The sequence below is a fragment of the Embiotoca jacksoni genome, unplaced genomic scaffold (genome assembly GCF_022577435.1).
Source record: "Embiotoca jacksoni isolate LCO1_2020_lvr unplaced genomic scaffold, fEmbJac1.0.p SCAF_15, whole genome shotgun sequence".
Taxonomy (NCBI): domain Eukaryota; kingdom Metazoa; phylum Chordata; class Actinopteri; family Embiotocidae; genus Embiotoca; species Embiotoca jacksoni.
Window position 1 is genome coordinate 6201851 of NW_027185285.1, and position 17957 is coordinate 6219807.

Below are 17957 nucleotides of genomic sequence, written 5' to 3' on the forward strand. Positions count from 1 at the left end.
TAAGCACACAGCTAAAATAACAAAGGAGTGGCTTCGGAACAACTCTGTGACCATTCTTGACTGGCCCAGCCAGAGCCCTGACCTAAACCCAATTGAGCATCTCTGGAGAGACCTGAAAATGGCTGTCCACCAACGTTCACCATCCAACCTGACGGAACTGGAGAGGATCTGCAAGGAAGAATGGCAGAGGATCCCCAAATCCAGGTGTGAAAAGCTTGTTGCATCATTCCCAAGAAGACTCATGGCTCAAAAGGGTGCTTCTACTCAATACTGAGCAAAGGGTCTGAATACTTATGACCATGTGATATTTCAGTTTTTCTTTTTTAATAAATTTGCACACATTTCTACATTTCTTTTTTTTTCTGTCAAGATGGGGTGCTGAGTGTACATTAATGAGAAATAAAATGAACTTTTTTGATTTTAGCTAATGGCTGCAATGAAACAAAGAGTGAAAAATGTAAAGGGGTCTGAATACTTTCCGTACCCACTGTAGATTGATAACAGGCTAACTATATAATCTGGCAAACTGTGGATCAGCTCATTTGTCACTTACATCGTTTTCAATGATTTGCTAGTTAATGAATCTGTCTCATTTACAGTAGGGAAATTATGATATTTGTTCATAGGCTACAAATTGTTAAAGAAATACAATTTACTATTTTTCTAAATGCAACACCTAGCATGGAGCATGAGGCCATGTGCCAAGTATGAGGACACACTTGGTGACTATAGCTACAGTCCCCCCCCCCCCTCCCGTACAAGCTGTGATACAGTTTTAATAGGATGCAGCCTTTCCATGGACACCAGTCAGTTTAAGGTACATAGTCACTTTTTGGCACAACAGTGGGAAACATTCTTGTTCTTTTTTGTTTTCTCTCTGCATTTTTATCACTGCCCTCTGCTAGACAAAAACAATGGCTATTGCAGATGGTCTGGGAATAAACTCAGTCTAATCATTGTAGAGTACTTTGAGTTGGTTATATTGTGCAGGAAAGTATCTATGAGAATTTAAGAGCTATTCGTCCTTACATTCCTGATTTTACAGATTTTAAGTCTTAAGATTTTTTACCTCGCAGCACAATGGCGGTTACTTAATTGTAATTGTGGTGCTGACAGTGATACAAAACTATCTATAAAAATTTCACAGGTCTCCAGACCTGAACACTTTTTATTGGAACTACTCTACTAAACAAATATTCCGTATACAACTGTAAAAGCTATTCACAGAGACACTCCATGTGGCACAGCCGTGTTTTTTTTTCTGTATAGTTTGATGCTGAATCAGTCAGATCATGGTCTGCCAGGAGCGAGCTAGGTTTGTTTTGCTCTACCTCCTTGTAACCAAACTATATATTCAAGATAAAATAAAATCTGATAAAACATAGGTTACTGAATGAATATCAGTGACATTGACATGGTTTAAAGTGTAAAAGAAAGTAAACTATTCCCTGTAAAGTTACCAGTCCCTCTCAAGTATATTCCTAAATTGCTCAAGAGATACTTTAGACAGGGCTTGAAATACTTTTATTTCCTTTTCATTTCTGTTGTTAAATTGGAAGCCAGTGCAGGAAAGATTTAATTGTTTTTTTAGTGTCTTTATAGTTTTTGTAAAGGCAGTATCATTTAAAAAAAAATCTATCTCCAGTCTTTATCTTGGTTAAGCAACTAATCCAATTATTTTTGATTACTTATCTGTTAAAGCATTCATCATGGAAAAGAAAATGCAGACCATTTCAAGTTGTTTGACTTCAAAATGTATTTACATATTTACAGTATTTACATATTCAAATCCAAAGAGAGATGGAAGGTCTTTATGGAGCTGGTGGGAGTTGTTCAGGGTTGAGTGGGGTTCAGGATTGTTAACCACGGGTGCAGCTGCATCTCCTTCAGGGTTACACGCTCTTCGGGGTTCAAGGCCAAACATGCCTTTAACAAATCCTGGCAGTCTGAGAAGGGAAATTAGAGCAATAGAGCAAAGCAAAGATCAGGGTGGAAGCTGCAGTGATTTGTTGGAAGGTGAACAAATATTACCACCAAAACTCAGGTGGTGCACTAACGCCGGTGCCATCTTACCTTGGGAAAGCTCTTTATTGACTTTCATTTCATTTTGGATGAACTCAGTAGTGTTAAACTGTTCGTATCCATCCAGCATTTCAAACATAATCGCGCCCAGCTGCCAGACTGTGGTGGGCTCAGCTCTGTATATTCCATGTTTGTAGAACTCTGGAGGAATGTATGCGGACGTTCCTACATCACACAGAGAGATTGATGGAGACAATAAAGGATGAGAAGCATGCAAAGATGTGAATAAAAGTCATGACTGCAGAGATCAAAAGGTGAATGAAGAGCAGCAGCAGAAGATAGACGTCTTACCAGAGAAGCGGTGGTATGTTTTTTTCTGTATGATGCAGCCACATCCCAAATCTATTACCCACACTCGGGGGACATCGGAGCCAATTTGGATGAGAATGTTTTCGGGCTTAAGGTCACGATGAAAGACTCCCACCGAGTGCATAATTATGGCTGCGTCCACCAACTGCTTCATGATGTCCTGAGACAGAGACAAAGTTTGGGTGGTACTGATTCAAAGTTTTAAATTCATTTGCATTCACCAGTTGTTGCACAAAGTGAAGCAAAAATAAATCTTTCAAATTGAGCGTAAACTTTGTGCTCATGATAGCAAGCTCACAGCCAACATCAGTAGAGTTTGTTCATTGGCTTTTTGGAGTAAATCATCACCGACTGCAAATGACTGATGCTGATACTGAATTTCATAATATTCTTCAACTGCGAAGATGAGTAGTGAATTTTATCAAATTATTAATATGTATATAAACCTGAATTTTCCTGTTGGATGCCACTTTTTAATATGATTTTCTTTGGACTTTTTTTTTTTTTTTTTTTTTTTTACAAAAGTATAACTTAATACTTTAGTGTCTGAATTTAATCGTTGTTCAGGAGCTTTTGATTCTATCACCTGATCTTCATTAGCAGATACAGTTGTCATGAAGTTGCAGATGTTCAAATTTCTGAGCATTTTGAGGAGTTTTTGCCCACATTGTCTTGAGAAACAGAGATACTAAATTAATTTTTAACCTTAGAAACAGCAGCTGACAACGAATATTTCACCAAATGTTCAGTTTAGTAGTTCTGGAGCGTTTGATCATGTTACATGATCTTAAGGACAGCTACTGAACAGACTTGCTCTGAACACGGTCCTCCAGCTTCAGTACCTTTGCCATGCCCTCCTTCAGGGGACCATTGTTGTCATTCAAGTAGCTCAGGAGGTCCAGAGAGGGGACTGGTCTTTCCATGACGAGGAGAACTTCCTCTTCCAGATCGTACCAGTCCAGCAAACGTACTGCTGCAGATGTGCCTCCACCTGTCGTTTTCATCATGAGGAGCACTTCCGTGGGGATCCTGTACAAGTTCCCATTTAAAACCTGAAGGAAAAAATTACAAATCAGAATGGCCGTGTACAAGTTCAACAGTGATTTCAGCAGTTGTTGCCGAGACATCAGATCAGATCTCTCACCATTGGATGACGATCCACATGTTCCTGAGGGATGTGTTTGATTGCCACCTACATTAAAGAATTACAAGTACTTGGGATAGTGCGGGAAGGGTGACTGTGTGATGTGTGAATATATAGGCTATGTAATACTTACTGTTAAATTGTCAATTTTTCTGTTCCCAGCGTAAACTGAGCCGAAGCCACCTTCTCCGAGCATGTTGAGCTGGACGTACCTGGCCTCAAAGTCGGCTATACACACACAAAGACAAACAGAGGAACGTGCTTTACTAGACTTATGAGGAACTTTTTACATCACTACCTGGACTACCCCTTGATGCTTGAAATGAAATGTTCTTGTTCTACTGCCTCAAGGCTTCTACTGCCTTGAAGTCAATGTTTTGCAGACATGTCCTCTAGTTGAAAGTAACCCTTATAAAGCATCTTTATTTAGATGGTTATCAAGAAAAGGAAAGTCAGATTTACTTGAATTAAGTCAAATGATCTGTTAGAAAGCAATAGATGATCCATTTAAAACTAAAAACAAGGACAGATAGATTTTAAATCTATATATAAGATAATTTTACTTGGTAAGATCCACAGTTTTTGCAGTGTGCATGCTGACACTGAAGTCATGCGGTATGGTTCACGATACTAATACTGTTCCAGGTCTGAAAATATTATACTTTTAACTCAAAGTCCACTTACTGGCATGTTTAAAAGCCACAGATGTTTTGGCATCTGTCAGTAAATAGAATTTGCTCAGGTGTTATGAAAATTGCACAGCTTTTGTACTGCCATCACATTTCATGACAACTAAACAGATTCCATCCACTGAGGAACTCCACGACATGTAGAAAGTTCTGAAAAAAACCTCAGTGGAGCCTTGAGTGTTTTTGTTGTGCTCCAGTTTCAACACATTAAACTGGCTTCTTTTTTTTAATAAATCATTACAGCTAGAAAATTCTGTATAAATTGATTGTATATTTTTTAAATTACAGTTGGCTCAAAATCATTAAATTAACATTTTGACAAATGATTATTTGATTTCTTGATGAGGATTAGATAAGGAGATTGAGTCCTCTCTCTCTCTCTCTCTCTCTCGCTCTCTCTCTCTCTCTCTCTCTCTCTATATATATATATATATATATGAGTATATTTACTCATATAGACACACACACACACACACACACACACACACACACACATACACACGCGCGCGCACACGCACACACTATATGCTATTTCTTTTATCTGTACAGAAACCCAAGAGTAAGAAAGGATAAATGGTAGTTTTACAGGAGGTTATGTGCCAGGCCGTTACTTGGCTGGGTCATTGTCAGGAGTGGCTGATATGCCCACACACAAACCACAGCACAGTCTTTCACACTATAAGCTCACCTCTGCTGGTTTTGACTGAGTAGGGTAGACTTATTTGTCTGGAGGTCGAGGCACCTGTCACAACCACCTTGGTGGCTTCACTGGTGCTGGTGTCCGTGATGTGGTTTTCAGCCCTCTTTCTTTTGCTGGGTGTCTCTCCTTCGGAGCTAGCCGTTCTCTTGAGGCCCTTTGCCATCACATGCCACACTGGGACCTCAGTGGAGTTACTCACATCCACGTTGTCGCTGTGACCCCTCAGCTTTTTTTGGGGGGGGCTCTCTTTCTGTTGTGGCCCGTTGGCTATCACAGCGTCCACTGCCACCGCAGAGGATGGTTTACTGGGCGAACCCTGTTTTATGCTGGCCGGCTTTATGATGGTTGCCATGCAGCTGTCCTTCCTCAAGCCATGGCTGGGCTCAGTGGTTCTGCCACTGCTCTCTACAAATATTAGAAACCCAGTGAGCATCCCCTTTTTGTTGGAAATCTTTCCCCAGACTGGATGTTAAATAAATGGTTCTTCAAAAATCAGCATCTCGTTCAATGTCATGTTTTGTAATATTAAACATTTTGAACTTAAACTATTGTTCAGCATACGGTTTGGTGGAAGTTTGGGAAAGTATAGATTTACTCGTGAATTGTACTGAACTACTTGAGTCTTCCAGTTCACTTTGGTCAATATTGTTTTACTTCCTTAGATTAATTAGACAGCTATACTATTACAATAATTACACATATAAAGTACTCGGAGTCAATAAAAATAAGTTAACAGTAATTATACTTTAGTTATATGATATTTAAAATACACAAAAGCAATCTTGTGTAATGAATACTTTTACTTCACCTTGTGAAATTATATTATCATCACAGTGCAAATAAACTGATTAGGTCATTTCTGTCTACAATTGAATCATAAAAAAAATATTTTCTTCAAACAGGTGAAAAAAATCTGACCATATAGTGAACATATTTCATCCTGTTTCCAATAACACTTCTTCCTACGTCAAAGACACAAGTGTACAAAATATTCAAAACAGAAATATCTGCATTGGGAAATGGTTGAAATGGTTTTGCACAAGCAGATTTTTAACTTGCTTTAAGAAAAATACACAAAATGACTTGATAAGAGGTGTTTTGCATTGCCTGGGGAGCAGCAGTAACTCTTGATCAGAAGTTCACACTGACCTGAATTGTTTTCAGAGGCCAGAGAGTGAAGTGTCTCTAACGTCTTCACATCCATGTTGATTCGTAAGTTTTCTCAAAACGAATGAGAAAATGTGTGTTATGACCAGGGTTCTGTTCTGTGATGTCACAATTAGAATGCAGGTTGAAATATAACTAATGAGAAGAAGTTTCCTCAAGTTCTTTGTCTAAAAGCACAAATAAAAGTATATAAAATAACCAAATAGACAAAGTGAAAAAGTGATCAGAATAGTTAATTAAATATCTTTTTAATTTAAAGAAAACATTTTCAATAGATACATTATATGTTTTGGTTGTGTCTATATACTGGAAACTACATGACGCATGAAGTTGTGAATGGTTTTGTGAATGTGTAAACATTTTGTACGTTTTTAAAAGTTAATATTTAAAATTAAGTCAGTGATATTGGATGACTACATTCATTCATTCAGCTGCATCATGATACAAGTTTTTATTAGTGGAAGAGCTCATTGCCTCTTCCATGTGATCTGGAAATGTGTCCCTTTCTATATACACTGAGAGTGGCTATAATATGGAGCAATTTTTGCAAGTGAAAGTGATTACTGCGAGTTCTGTTCTTGTCATTGCAATACCTGGTGCATAAACAACATTGTAATCAAAGACTGCTTGAAATGTGATTGTAAAAAGTTTTGAGGCGGTTTCTTTAGTCTTGGATTCATGGTAGTGGTTGCAATGGATTCAATTTATTGTTCAGTTTGTAAGCAAAAATTACTAAAAATAAAGAGGATACCTAGTAATTTCTGAAAAACAAACTACTTCTCCACTGTGTATGTTAATGCCAACAGCAGCACATCATGAGTTCTTTCACTGTAATTTATTCCCTTGCGTTCCCCTGAGCCAGTTTCAGTGTATCTTTATACTCCATCATAAATATATATCCATAATATTAAAGAAATTTCAGAATTTATTCAGGTCATATATGACAATTTGGCATTTTGAATAAAAAGAACGTTTTTAAAAGCAAACTTCACATCCAGTAATTGTGTTCTTTCTGAGAAAGAAATCAACATAACAGAAGTATTAAGTCAATGTGGCACTGCAGTGAACAAGTGACTTTACCAATTCATTAACATGTGGTTATATAATATGTTTACATAAATGTAATTTTATGACGAGGCTGACCTTTATTTTTAGTCTTAATCATTGTTAATCATTTACTTTTACTCACTTTGTGTCGAAAGGAAACTCCCACACTGAATGTCTGGTGTGTATCTCCAGTTGTGTGAAGCTACATTTATGCAAGTGTGAATACAAATAGATATTTTTTCATTTTGCATTGATTTAAGCCAAATGTCGAAATGCACTAAAGTGAGTTAAAGTAGTATAAACTCAGTACCTTTAAATAAACAAAGCACAAATAGGTACTAAAAGCCCTTGAACAAAAATACCTAAAGTGAATTATACACACTTAAATACTGCATTTATATATTCATAATTGGTAATTTATGTACAGCTATAAGCACTTCATGTTTATGAAGACAACTGGTATATAGGCATGCTCAAATATTACAGATAGCAAAGGCATAGTTCTTAGGCACAGATATTTTTTTTTACTTATTTACATTTAGCCTGTGACCTTCTTCTGGCTTGCACTTAGATACAGCTACTTATTTTTTCCTTTACAAAAAAAAGCACCTGTTTTAGAAATAAACACTCCAGACCCATGAGAGTCTCATTATACCAAGCAGTTGTTGACGCAAAATTATTTTAGCAAGCAGCAACAGTCAAAACATTAGCACTGTGAAAATATATATCAGTGGGTGAAGGGTGGTCGTGAATACAATCATTAAAATTTCAGAAGGTAGATTAAAGACAATTAAAATAGCAGCATTGACTTGTGTTTCAGTGGTGCAAGGTTTGTAATAAAAGACTAAAAATTCAAGTCCACAGGTCAGGTATATTGTGTCTCATGTTAACCCAGAGAGTGTTGCTTCTTCAGGCTGTCTGAGCGCCTCACTCTCTCCTCTGGAGTCTTCCTGTACCAGCTCCTGAGAGGAAACAACTACTGTCATATTGTGTTGACTTTAAAGATGTCAGTTAAATCTATATTCTTCTGAAGACTGTTGCCTTGAACAAGAGGTGATTAAAATGATGTTGGAATTCAAATTCATTATTTGAAACAACAAAACCCAACTAATCCACAAGTTACCAAAATATCTCATCAACTACTGTGTTTATGCTGATCAGTGATATAAACAAAGCATAAAACATACAAGGTTTAAGGTATTGTAAATCAGGATAAAAGCAACACGATGACCCAATACATGTTTTCAGGAGTGGAGTAAGTGATATATCTCAATATTAATTACATTTGGATGTGTGTGTTTTTTAATAGCAGGATAAGGCCCTTTTCAATTGCAAAAATTTTGAAGCAAATATAAACTCACCCTTGGCGGTTGAGCTGGCTTGGGACAGGAGAATTTTGGCCTTGGCTTGGTTTCATGACTCTGGGAAAGGAAAAAAAAGACTGGCTTTTAATGTGTGACAGGTGTCAGCGGCAATCACAACTTGAAATCTCTGTAAACAGTCTCAGAATGAATGCTCTCTTCAACTAATTACCTGGATGTGACATCATCAATGTCATTCAAAAGTCATATTTTTTCTCCTCATTTTGTACGTGTAGAGAAAAATATCTCAACCAAGTCCTGATTCTGTTCGTTTCACAAAAGATGTTTTTTTTTTTTTTTTTTACGAGCTTTTTGGTCAGGGGGTTATCATTCGTATTATCATTTTTCTTTCATTATTGTTCAAGAAAAGTAATAATATGTTTATATATTTTGAAGCAGTGGAGTCACCATACAAACCCAACGATTACACATATCCTCACTTAACACTACTGCTGGTGTTGCTGCAGTGTTCACTGTTGATTAGAAGTCACAGCAAGACTGAAAAAAGTTAGATCACAATGAGAAAGGATAAAAATATTTGTGGTCTGGCATAAGGCAATGACTAACACATCTTGTGTTCAGTAAATGGCTTCATGTTAGTTTCTCTTTTGGATAAACAGTTTGCACTTGTTTTGGATAAAGTTGTTTGCCCTGGTTGCATGCAACGAGTAAGCTGCCACCCACCCCTAACTCACAAATAGGACAGGAACGATTTCAAAATCCAAATGGCTCTGCTAAAAAAAGAACTAAAGATGTGACTTTGTGATTACAACGTCAAATATATGATATGAAAGTGGTGAAATCAGAAGAACGCTTGCAAGTTTGTATAGGGCTGATTTCTGCGTTTTAACAATCCAAGTCAAGACTGTTGTAGATTTGGTCAAAAAAGTTAATGTGTCATTTTGTATTTCTTCAATAAATTCAGTAGATAATCATAATATATCTTGGTTTTGGACGGTAGATTAAAGACAATTCAAATAGCAGCATTGACTTGTGTTTCAGTGGTGCAAGGTTTGTAATAAAAGACTGATAATTCAAGTCCACAGGTCAGGTATATTGTGTCTCATGTTAACCAAGAGAGTGTTGCTTCTTCAGGCTCTCTGAGCGCCTCACTCTCTCTCCTCTGGAGTCTTCCTGTACCAGCTCCTGAGAGGAAACAACTACTGTCATATTGTGTTGACTTTAAAGACATAAATTAAATCTATATGTTACTGTAGACTGTTGCTTTAAACAAGAGGTGATTAAAAGGATGTTGGAATTCCACTTCATTCATCAGTGAAATCAGTCAAATATAAACATAAAGCATAGAGCATAAAACCTACAAGGTTTAAGGTATTGTAAATCAGGACAAAAGTAACATGACCACCGAATCCAGGTTTTCAGGAGTAGAGTAAGTAATATCTCTCAATATAAATTACATTTGGAGGATAAGGCCCTATTCAATTGCAAAAATTGTGAAGCAAAAAAACTCACCCTTGGCGGTTGAGCTGGCCTGGGGCAGGAGAATTCTGGACTTGGTTTGGTTTCATGACTCTGGGAAAGGGGGAAAAAAAAAAGAAAAAAGAATGAATGGATATTAAGAACTATATGACCAAGAAAATGTAAAACCCAAAATCAAATCAAATGTGATAATAAAATCCCACGGCTGTGTTTGGCACCTGTTGGTAGTGGGGCTCTTTGGCTTCTGCTGCATCTTCCGAGCCTGTGCTGGGGATTCACCAACCCTGAAGGATTGAAATATAGAATAAAACACTGCTGATCACGAGACTTCAGCATAGAAATCATGAACATCTAAAAAGGCGGAGTTATTTTTTCCCCCATCTTACCTCTTTTTCCGGTCCAGAGACCTCTGTGTGGCAGCAGAGAGAACCATTCTCTCTTTGGGGCTCTTGGCTTTCTCCTGAAGGATAATCCATAGTTTATGATGAAAACACTGATATTGATAGCATAACACAAAGCACGTGATAAGGTTGTTATAAACCAGTTTGTTCTCTGTAAATCACTTGGCAATGAAGGCGCCATATAAGAAATACAGCTTATTGTGGTTGTTATCACCATTAGCCACCATTTCTCCATTGGTGGCATTTAGTGGTGCTGGCAGTAATGCATAGCAAATCATGTATTAATGAAAATAAGACAAACAATGCGTGTGTGTGAATTCATACCTTGGTGAACACCATACAAATGCATATCAAGCTACAATATTAACCCCTCAAAGCATGAACCTCAAGTTTACAAGTCCATAGTCAGACATAGACAAGTGAACATTTGCCTGAATTGTTTTTCCATGTCTTCCGATTAATTATGGTTTGATTGATTATTGGTTTGTATTTTCAGGTTACCATGTCTCGGAGCTTCCTCTCTGCACGGAGCTCCCTGTCCTGTTGCAGCAATGCTAAGTGATCCCCCACAGGCATTTCAAAGAAGATGTCATGGATGTCATACAGGGCTGCTCGTAACTGAGGGACAAAAGAAACGCACTTAAACACAAAGAAAGTTGGCCCTCAGCTGGCTGTACACTGCGGAGTCATACCTGGGCTCTAACTCTCTCCTGCAGGGACATATCTTGTGGTGAGTAGGTGCCTTTCTTCTGAGGGGCTTCAGTCTGAAATGAACGGATGAACTCCTGTGTATCCTGAGGACACATACATACAGAACACATTTATAATCGTAAGCTTTTTCCCAGTCACTAACATTATAATAATTTTATGAAATAACTCTTATACTCATATTGGTGTTTTTGATTAATTGAGCACCTTTGTTGTATTTTGGTGTTGATGTGAGAAAGAGAAATTTTACCGCAATGGTTTGGCGCAGGTGTTTGACTTTCTCTGTTTTGAGCAGTCTGCGTGTGAGGAAGCCGCGGATGATGGCACCAATTCGAGAGAATGCTCTCTGCTGCTCAGCTGTCAGAACCTGGAGATCACAACAAGGAAACAAGAAGATGGGAATGTTATGCTAGAGAAGGTTTGAGTAGGATAAATTCCAAAACCAAATGTCCAGACTGCAACATACTTACATACATAAGGGGCAAATATATTTGACTTATAAATATATATTCAAGAGCACTTTAAATACTATCATTATTTTTATAATAAATAACAGTACATCATATTTATCTTCGAAGACAGATTGGACCTACCAGACTCAGCCTCGCCCGAGGTTTGCCAGCTGCCCAAGAGGAGCCCCACAGATAAACAGGAGGCTGGATGGAGGGAGAGGATACACTAGAAGCGACAGGACTGGGAAAACCTGGAGGAAGAAACATGAGTTATTTTTAATTCAACCACGCATCTAGAACTTTTTCCTGGGAACAATTCTGGTGTCAGAGTCTGTAAAATGATCTTCTACAAAACATTTAAATATACAGTATTATGTGTATGACCTATAAGAAAAGACAAGGAAATACTAACAAACTACAAACAGAAAAATACATCTACATGTAGATTGCATTGTCTTTCACGCTCCGTCCTGTCAGTTATTTTGCCTTTTCTAACACTCCTCTGTTTTATCAGTAGGTTAATATTCAAGATCCATAGCTCTGATGAGATTACGTGGACACTGTAATTGTTAAACGCCTACAAAATAATAGTTTTATCTTCTTTAAATATTTAAAAGAAGGGCAAGTCAAACAGTTTTGAATATAATAATAATAATAATAATAATAATAATAATTGAATATGGACAAAAATCCACAATATTACATTTTAGGTTTTCAAAAAGGGGCAGTGACAAATGCAAGTTAGGATTCCTTCAGTAAAATGCACAATGATACTCGCTTATCCCTAAACATGTAGTCTGACAAACTTCAGCGCAGCCATAAGTGAAGGGGTACCTATACTGTGTCCAGGTGATCGCTCAGATGGTGTGTGGGAGGGGCTTAGTCCTGGGCAAGAGGGGCTCATGACGGTGCAGCTGTCACTCACAGACCTGCAATTCCAGCCGCAAGTATCTGCACTTAGAGGTCGCACACACCCCTGTTCCTTCAGTCTTCTCTCTTGTTCTAGCTCCTACACACATGCATACAGCATACACAGACACATCCATTATCTATACCTGCTTTATCCCGCTGTATAATTACAAAAATGATCTCTTTTGCTCTGAAGCAAGAAACACAGAAAGTGAAATAGAAAATTGACACATCTGCAACTTCTAGATAGTGTGTGATTCCTTGTTCTGACCAGACGGAGGTGCTGTTGCTCTTTCTCCTGCTCAGCGAGGAGCAGAGACATCTGCAAGGCATGTTCCTCATCTAGACGCCTTTGCATGTTTTCCCGGGCCTGCGCTCGCCACTTGGTCTCCTCTGTAGATGAGCATTGAGATTTTACCATTTCAAGGTTTTATTCATTTAACATACGAGTTGCAATGGAAGAAAAAGTGATTTCAATGGGAATGGTGCAATTTAACAATAATAATAGTAATATATTTTTTAAAGTGTGCATCACACTGTTGTACTGTTCAAGTTCACTCACCTGTCTTGCTGGCTTGTGTCTCTGCTGCATTTCTGAGGACAGTTGGTGTTTTCCTGCCAATGTTTGGCCCCTGCAAATCGTCAGGCTCCATCCTGAGCGTGACCTGGCCCAAGTCTGAAGTCACACGGGACCTCAGCAGATTTGGTGAGGGATTCTCTACCTCGTACGATTGGTTTAAGGGGACTGCAGGAGTTCGCCTATTTGTAGCCAACCACGTTACTCCTGCCATGAAGCGAGGGACCCTTTCCTGGCTGCGGTCGATGTGCTCAAGGTAGGTGTGCAGCTGGCTGTCCAGGGTGTGGCAGCGCCGGCGAAATCCTGTAGCCAAATGGTCATGATGGCCCATTGAGCTGGGCACGGAGGCACTATCAGGGCTACAGGTCTCCTGCATTGGACTGGTACCACAGTGACTGGATCGACGGTCACTGCTCCTGCTAAAATCTCCCCCCCCCGCTGAGCCCCAGTGGCCGGAGGACACTGAAGCCCCTGATGGATCTTCTCCCCAATCTGCCATGCCAGCACCTTCCCCTGATCTTCCTGGGCTTCGAGGGATGAGGTCAGCTGGGTCGATGGGGAACGATATGTGTATGTTCCCTGTTGAAACTGGGCGTGGTCTGCGTCTCTGGGGACGGGGACTAATGCTGGACTCCGGACTGGGGAGGCAAGCGTACCGTTCTGGTAGACTAGGTGAGAGGCAGACAGACTTTTGAGCATTGAGGTCATACAGGGCTTGATGCTGGCTCTGAGGTGGGCCAACAGGGCTGTGGTGCAAGCTGAATCCAAACTCGACGCCCGTCTCCCCCGCAGGGCTGCTGATCTCCTCCTCCTCGACACAGACAGTCTCGGGCGGGGGAGTCTGGCTGATTGTGTGGACAACTTTTGATCCCTGCTGACTCTGCTCCCTCTTCACATACTCCCTTGATCTCTTAAGAAGGCTGTCCAAACTAATGTCCTCTTCCTCCTCCTCTTCCTCTTCCTCCTCACTCTTCTCTTGACTCTCTGCCTTCACTTCCTTCACTGTTCTGTAACCATTGACGACGGGGGTCTCGGAGCGTGGAGTGACGGGCCGATCATTTGTCTGAAGCCCAAATCCGGAGTCTCTGGGAAGCCCAGGTGAGTCAGTGACCAGGGTGTAGCCACTGACTGTCGCAGATTTAGGATCTGGCAGCATGTCGACGCCGTCAATCTGTACCTCATGTACCTGTGCAAGACAACAAGTTATTATTAACAATCGTGAAATACCTGCTAACCAGCTGATGACATTATTTGCCATATTTCACCAAAGCTTTTTTGATTTGCGGCATTTATCAGTGACATACAAACAGTGGTAACAAGACAAAATACTGATCGCATTTATTGAAAGACAAATTTCATAAGCAGAGCAGATTTTCAAATTAGCAACATTACTTTGTTGAATTGACACAACAGGGCCATCATCCAGTATTAATAGCACAGCCTGCTGGAGAAAGTGTTTAGTCAGACAACCTCTATTCAAGTCTGAAAATGTCACTAGAGATTGTGGGACGGACTGCAATTCAGTTTTTGTGGTACATCTCGTTACTGACACACAGACCTATTTAACATATCCATTCAGCATATTTTATGAAAAGATACACAGAACGAGGCATGTTACTTTATCTTTTGTGAAATCCATGTTATACAATTTTGCATGTGGCATATTTTGTCAACGCTCAGCGTGAGCCTCCATAATAGTGTATTCACAAAATGTGTTGAATCCCTTTTTCTGCTAAATCCTCCTTCCACATCACACCGGGGCCTGTGACCAGGACTGAACTGTGTTACTGACCTGAGCTTGAGCCAGTATGCCCTGAACCCGGGCCAAAAGCTTGTTTCTCTGCCGGTTCTGTCTGTCCACCTCCAGCTGGATCGCCTTTCGTCTGTGGCCACACATTTCACTCCGCTGCTCTGCACTCAACTGGAAAGAGGACAATCTTATCCACATCCTCGCATACGAGAAAAGATTAATTCAGAATGTCTTGACAGAGTTTTTCCAACTTACAAAATACATGCCTTCAGAATATTTTGAAAGCAGCATATTTTTTTCCTCTTTTTCATTTGTAGGTGGAAGAAATCTTCAACAACCCTCAGCCTCACATTGGCCTTTCCATCATCTGACTGTTCCTGAAGACTCATTTTGTCAGGAGTCACGAGCAGATGGATTTCTCCGGATAACATTAGACAGCCTTGATGTCCCTCGTCATCAATTGTGTGCTCTGCCAACTGCTGATCTAATAGACCCTTTCTTTTACAGCAGACATTTTGACTTGTCTTAGCAGGAAAAACACAGGTGAGGCAAATTTTGTTAACCGAGGTTCAGTTCCATTAATTGCGCCAGTAAGCCATTGACAGTGAGCATTACACAATAAAAGGATACTGGAAGAAGCTCTCCTAAATGTTATGTTGTTTTTAATGTTATGACTGGTGCTTTCCCTGCTATGACAAGCCTAAAAGTCTGAGGACAGTTTGGCAGCCTTTACGTTCCAGATATGTGTCAAAGAGAAATCTTTAATTCAATTTAAACTGTGAGTAGGTATCTCATATATGTTTTAGGGTGTTATAATATGGAGAACCAAAGGAGTCTTATAACACCGTTGTCATTGTTACTGTTGAGAGGGGTGAGAAATGCTTCCCGTTACCATGCAGCATAGAGATACATAAACACAGCTACAGCAGGAGAGTAACAGATGCAGACTATTTTAGGGAGCCTCCTATGTGGCAAAGAAAATCTGGATATCAATTAATCTGCAACCCTCTTAAAACATCCATTAACTGTGCCTTCTGTCCACTTATGATAAGGAAACTTTAAGCGGTTTTGCTTCACCTTGTGCAGACTCTTTAGGATTAGGTTTCATGCCGGTTTGCTTCTTCCTTACCAGAGGCGAAAGCACAGCTCTTCCATGGAAGTGAATGACAGAGCGAGCCTTCAGGGAACACAGTGGCTGGCATGTCTTCCTGCATTTCCTCTCCTCCTGCAGTACAACCAAACTCCGCAGGCAGAACTCCTCGTAGCTTTCCATCTCTGGACACCCGCACATCCACACCCAGAACGAGAACCACACACCATGTAGCCTCCTCACCCAGCTGTCAAAATAAATGGGAGTGTTGAGTGAGGAGTTAGAGGGACATGCACGAGTCTGCGGACATGTGAGGTTTGACTACACTGGACTGGATTGACCATCTGGGATCATAAGTGGAAAGGCAGGACTGATCGTCTGCAACAAAAGAGGGTCTGTCTGTCTGCCCTCAGTGTTTTTATCACTCTCATCACATTCCTGCCATTCCTTTTCTGTCACACTTCACTGGTGACTGTTTCCGTGTCGCGTGAACACGCATACGGAGTCGAGTGTCAAATCAGTAGAATTTCTATTTTTTTTTTTTTAAATGTCAGTCAGCAAATGATAGTACAGACCCCTCACAGAAATCAGGTAATGTATTACAGGGCGTTAGCCTGAACGGACAGCTGCTGTATGGATGAAATCAAAACAATGAAAATGGCTTTGTAATTACTGTCACCTTCATGGACACCTATCGGTTAAAAATCAAATCCGTCGGTTTGGTTTGAATTCACCCAAAGGACCTCAAGATTGCTGCCAGCAACCAATTGTCTTAATTAGCTTCCCCCACGCTGATCCATCCTGGTGACAGCACTGGGGAGGTGGGAATGCCTTTCCTTCTGTAATCAGCTATAACAGAGTAAGAATGATTACGACGGTTTGTGAGATATAATCTAAGTGATATCCAGGTTTTTTTTGTTTTGTTTTGGTATTTAGAAGCCAGAGAGGCGTTTTGGTACATATGTGCCCTGCTAAACCACAGCTGATAACGTTACTACACCCGTGCGTAATCTTACCTACACAATGGAGAAAAAGTAATATCTTCTTCTGCTTTGTCCCTACGGTAAGTGTCAGACACGTACGGATGTCGCAGCGAAACACAAAGTGGCGGCTTCAGGAGGTAGGCTCACGTTTCTCCTCTCATTCAATCTCGGTTTGGCCATCATCATCATCATCATCATCATCATTTTCAACTCTTCCGGGCTGCAACAGCGCCTCCTAGAACAACAGATGCAGGCGACCTGTTCTCGTTGCCTTTTTTTTTCTATCTTCAGGAATTTCATTGCCCGTTTCATTTAATCTCCTGAATTTAAATGTTTTAATATCTAACGTAGATTGCATTGTTTTTGACTGGTGTGACGACGCATGACGGGAAAGAGGCAGGAGAGAAACCAGAGGAAAAATGAAGAATGAAGACGAGCGAAATGGGGACGAGATCTGTGGCCAACATTTTGATCTGATCAGACCGTTTTAAGTAGATTACAAACATAGCACTGTCCTTTAAGTGCCGTCAATTTGCATGTATAAGCGGCATTTAAATATAGTGTTTGTTCGTGCTCAGTGTTCAATAATTAATCATCTATGCAGACATATTACAATAGGCCTACTTCACTATGTTATTCATCATCTGTTTATACACCAGCCTCGAGTTATTGGTGCTCACAGGTTTTTGTTGTTGTTGACAAATACATGAGAACTCTTTAATGTGATATAAACCTCTAAATGTTTATATAGCCTACTAATTACGGAGGCTCACAAAGAGGACTTAAAGTGATACATTTAAAAATAATTGTGATGGTATTTTTCATTACTGCAAGTTTAATCAACAGTTTCTGTGTCCACATTTTGCTGCTTCCCTAATCTATGGTCTGTAACTTTTCATCTTCACCTCAATGTAATAAAAACACCCTCATCAAACGCATAATAGCAAAATATGAATATAAATAAATGCAAGTTTATATTTTCAAAGAACATGACAGCTTTGTAATGACCGTATTGCATATACTTATTCATTTGTTAATAAACAAGAGGGATCATATCCGTTGCAAGAAGACCACACTTAAACAGGCTTCTATTGTTTTCCCCCCCAGGCTTCACATCACATAATTTTCATATACAGTCTATTCTTTAC

General features: G+C 39.7%; 2 protein-coding genes across 3 annotated transcripts; both read right to left on the reverse strand.

Moving 5' to 3' along the window:
* Positions 1-1776: 1776 nt before the first annotated feature.
* On the reverse strand, positions 1777-4321 carry LOC138198023 (serine/threonine-protein kinase pim-1-like). Its single transcript, XM_069149127.1, has 6 exons — positions 3669-4321; positions 3536-3583; positions 3234-3443; positions 2374-2551; positions 2074-2247; positions 1777-1946 (listed from the first exon to the last, which is right to left on the reverse strand). The coding sequence occupies exons 1-6, from the start codon at positions 3729-3731 to the stop codon at positions 1834-1836; spliced, it is 786 nt and encodes a 261-aa protein (XP_069005228.1). The 5' UTR covers positions 3732-4321; the 3' UTR covers positions 1777-1833.
* A 2001-nt stretch (positions 4322-6322) lies between these two features.
* Positions 6323-17001, reverse strand: LOC138198022 (centriolar coiled-coil protein of 110 kDa-like). Of its 2 annotated transcripts, XM_069149125.1 has the most exons (15): positions 16843-17001; positions 15866-16073; positions 14779-14907; positions 12972-14172; positions 12681-12802; positions 12335-12509; positions 11642-11751; positions 11299-11415; positions 11033-11134; positions 10842-10958; positions 10326-10399; positions 10158-10223; positions 9973-10032; positions 8500-8559; positions 6323-8100 (listed from the first exon to the last, which is right to left on the reverse strand). In XM_069149125.1, exons 2-15 carry the CDS (start codon positions 16025-16027, stop codon positions 8025-8027), a joined length of 2571 nt encoding a protein of 856 aa, XP_069005226.1. In that variant the 5' UTR covers positions 16028-16073; positions 16843-17001; the 3' UTR covers positions 6323-8024. The 2 variants fall into 2 exon arrangements, with proteins under 2 accessions (XP_069005226.1, XP_069005227.1); XM_069149126.1 differs by lacking the exon at positions 6323-8100 and having other exon boundaries at positions 8554-9645.
* Between the last annotated feature and the right edge of the window lie 956 nt (positions 17002-17957).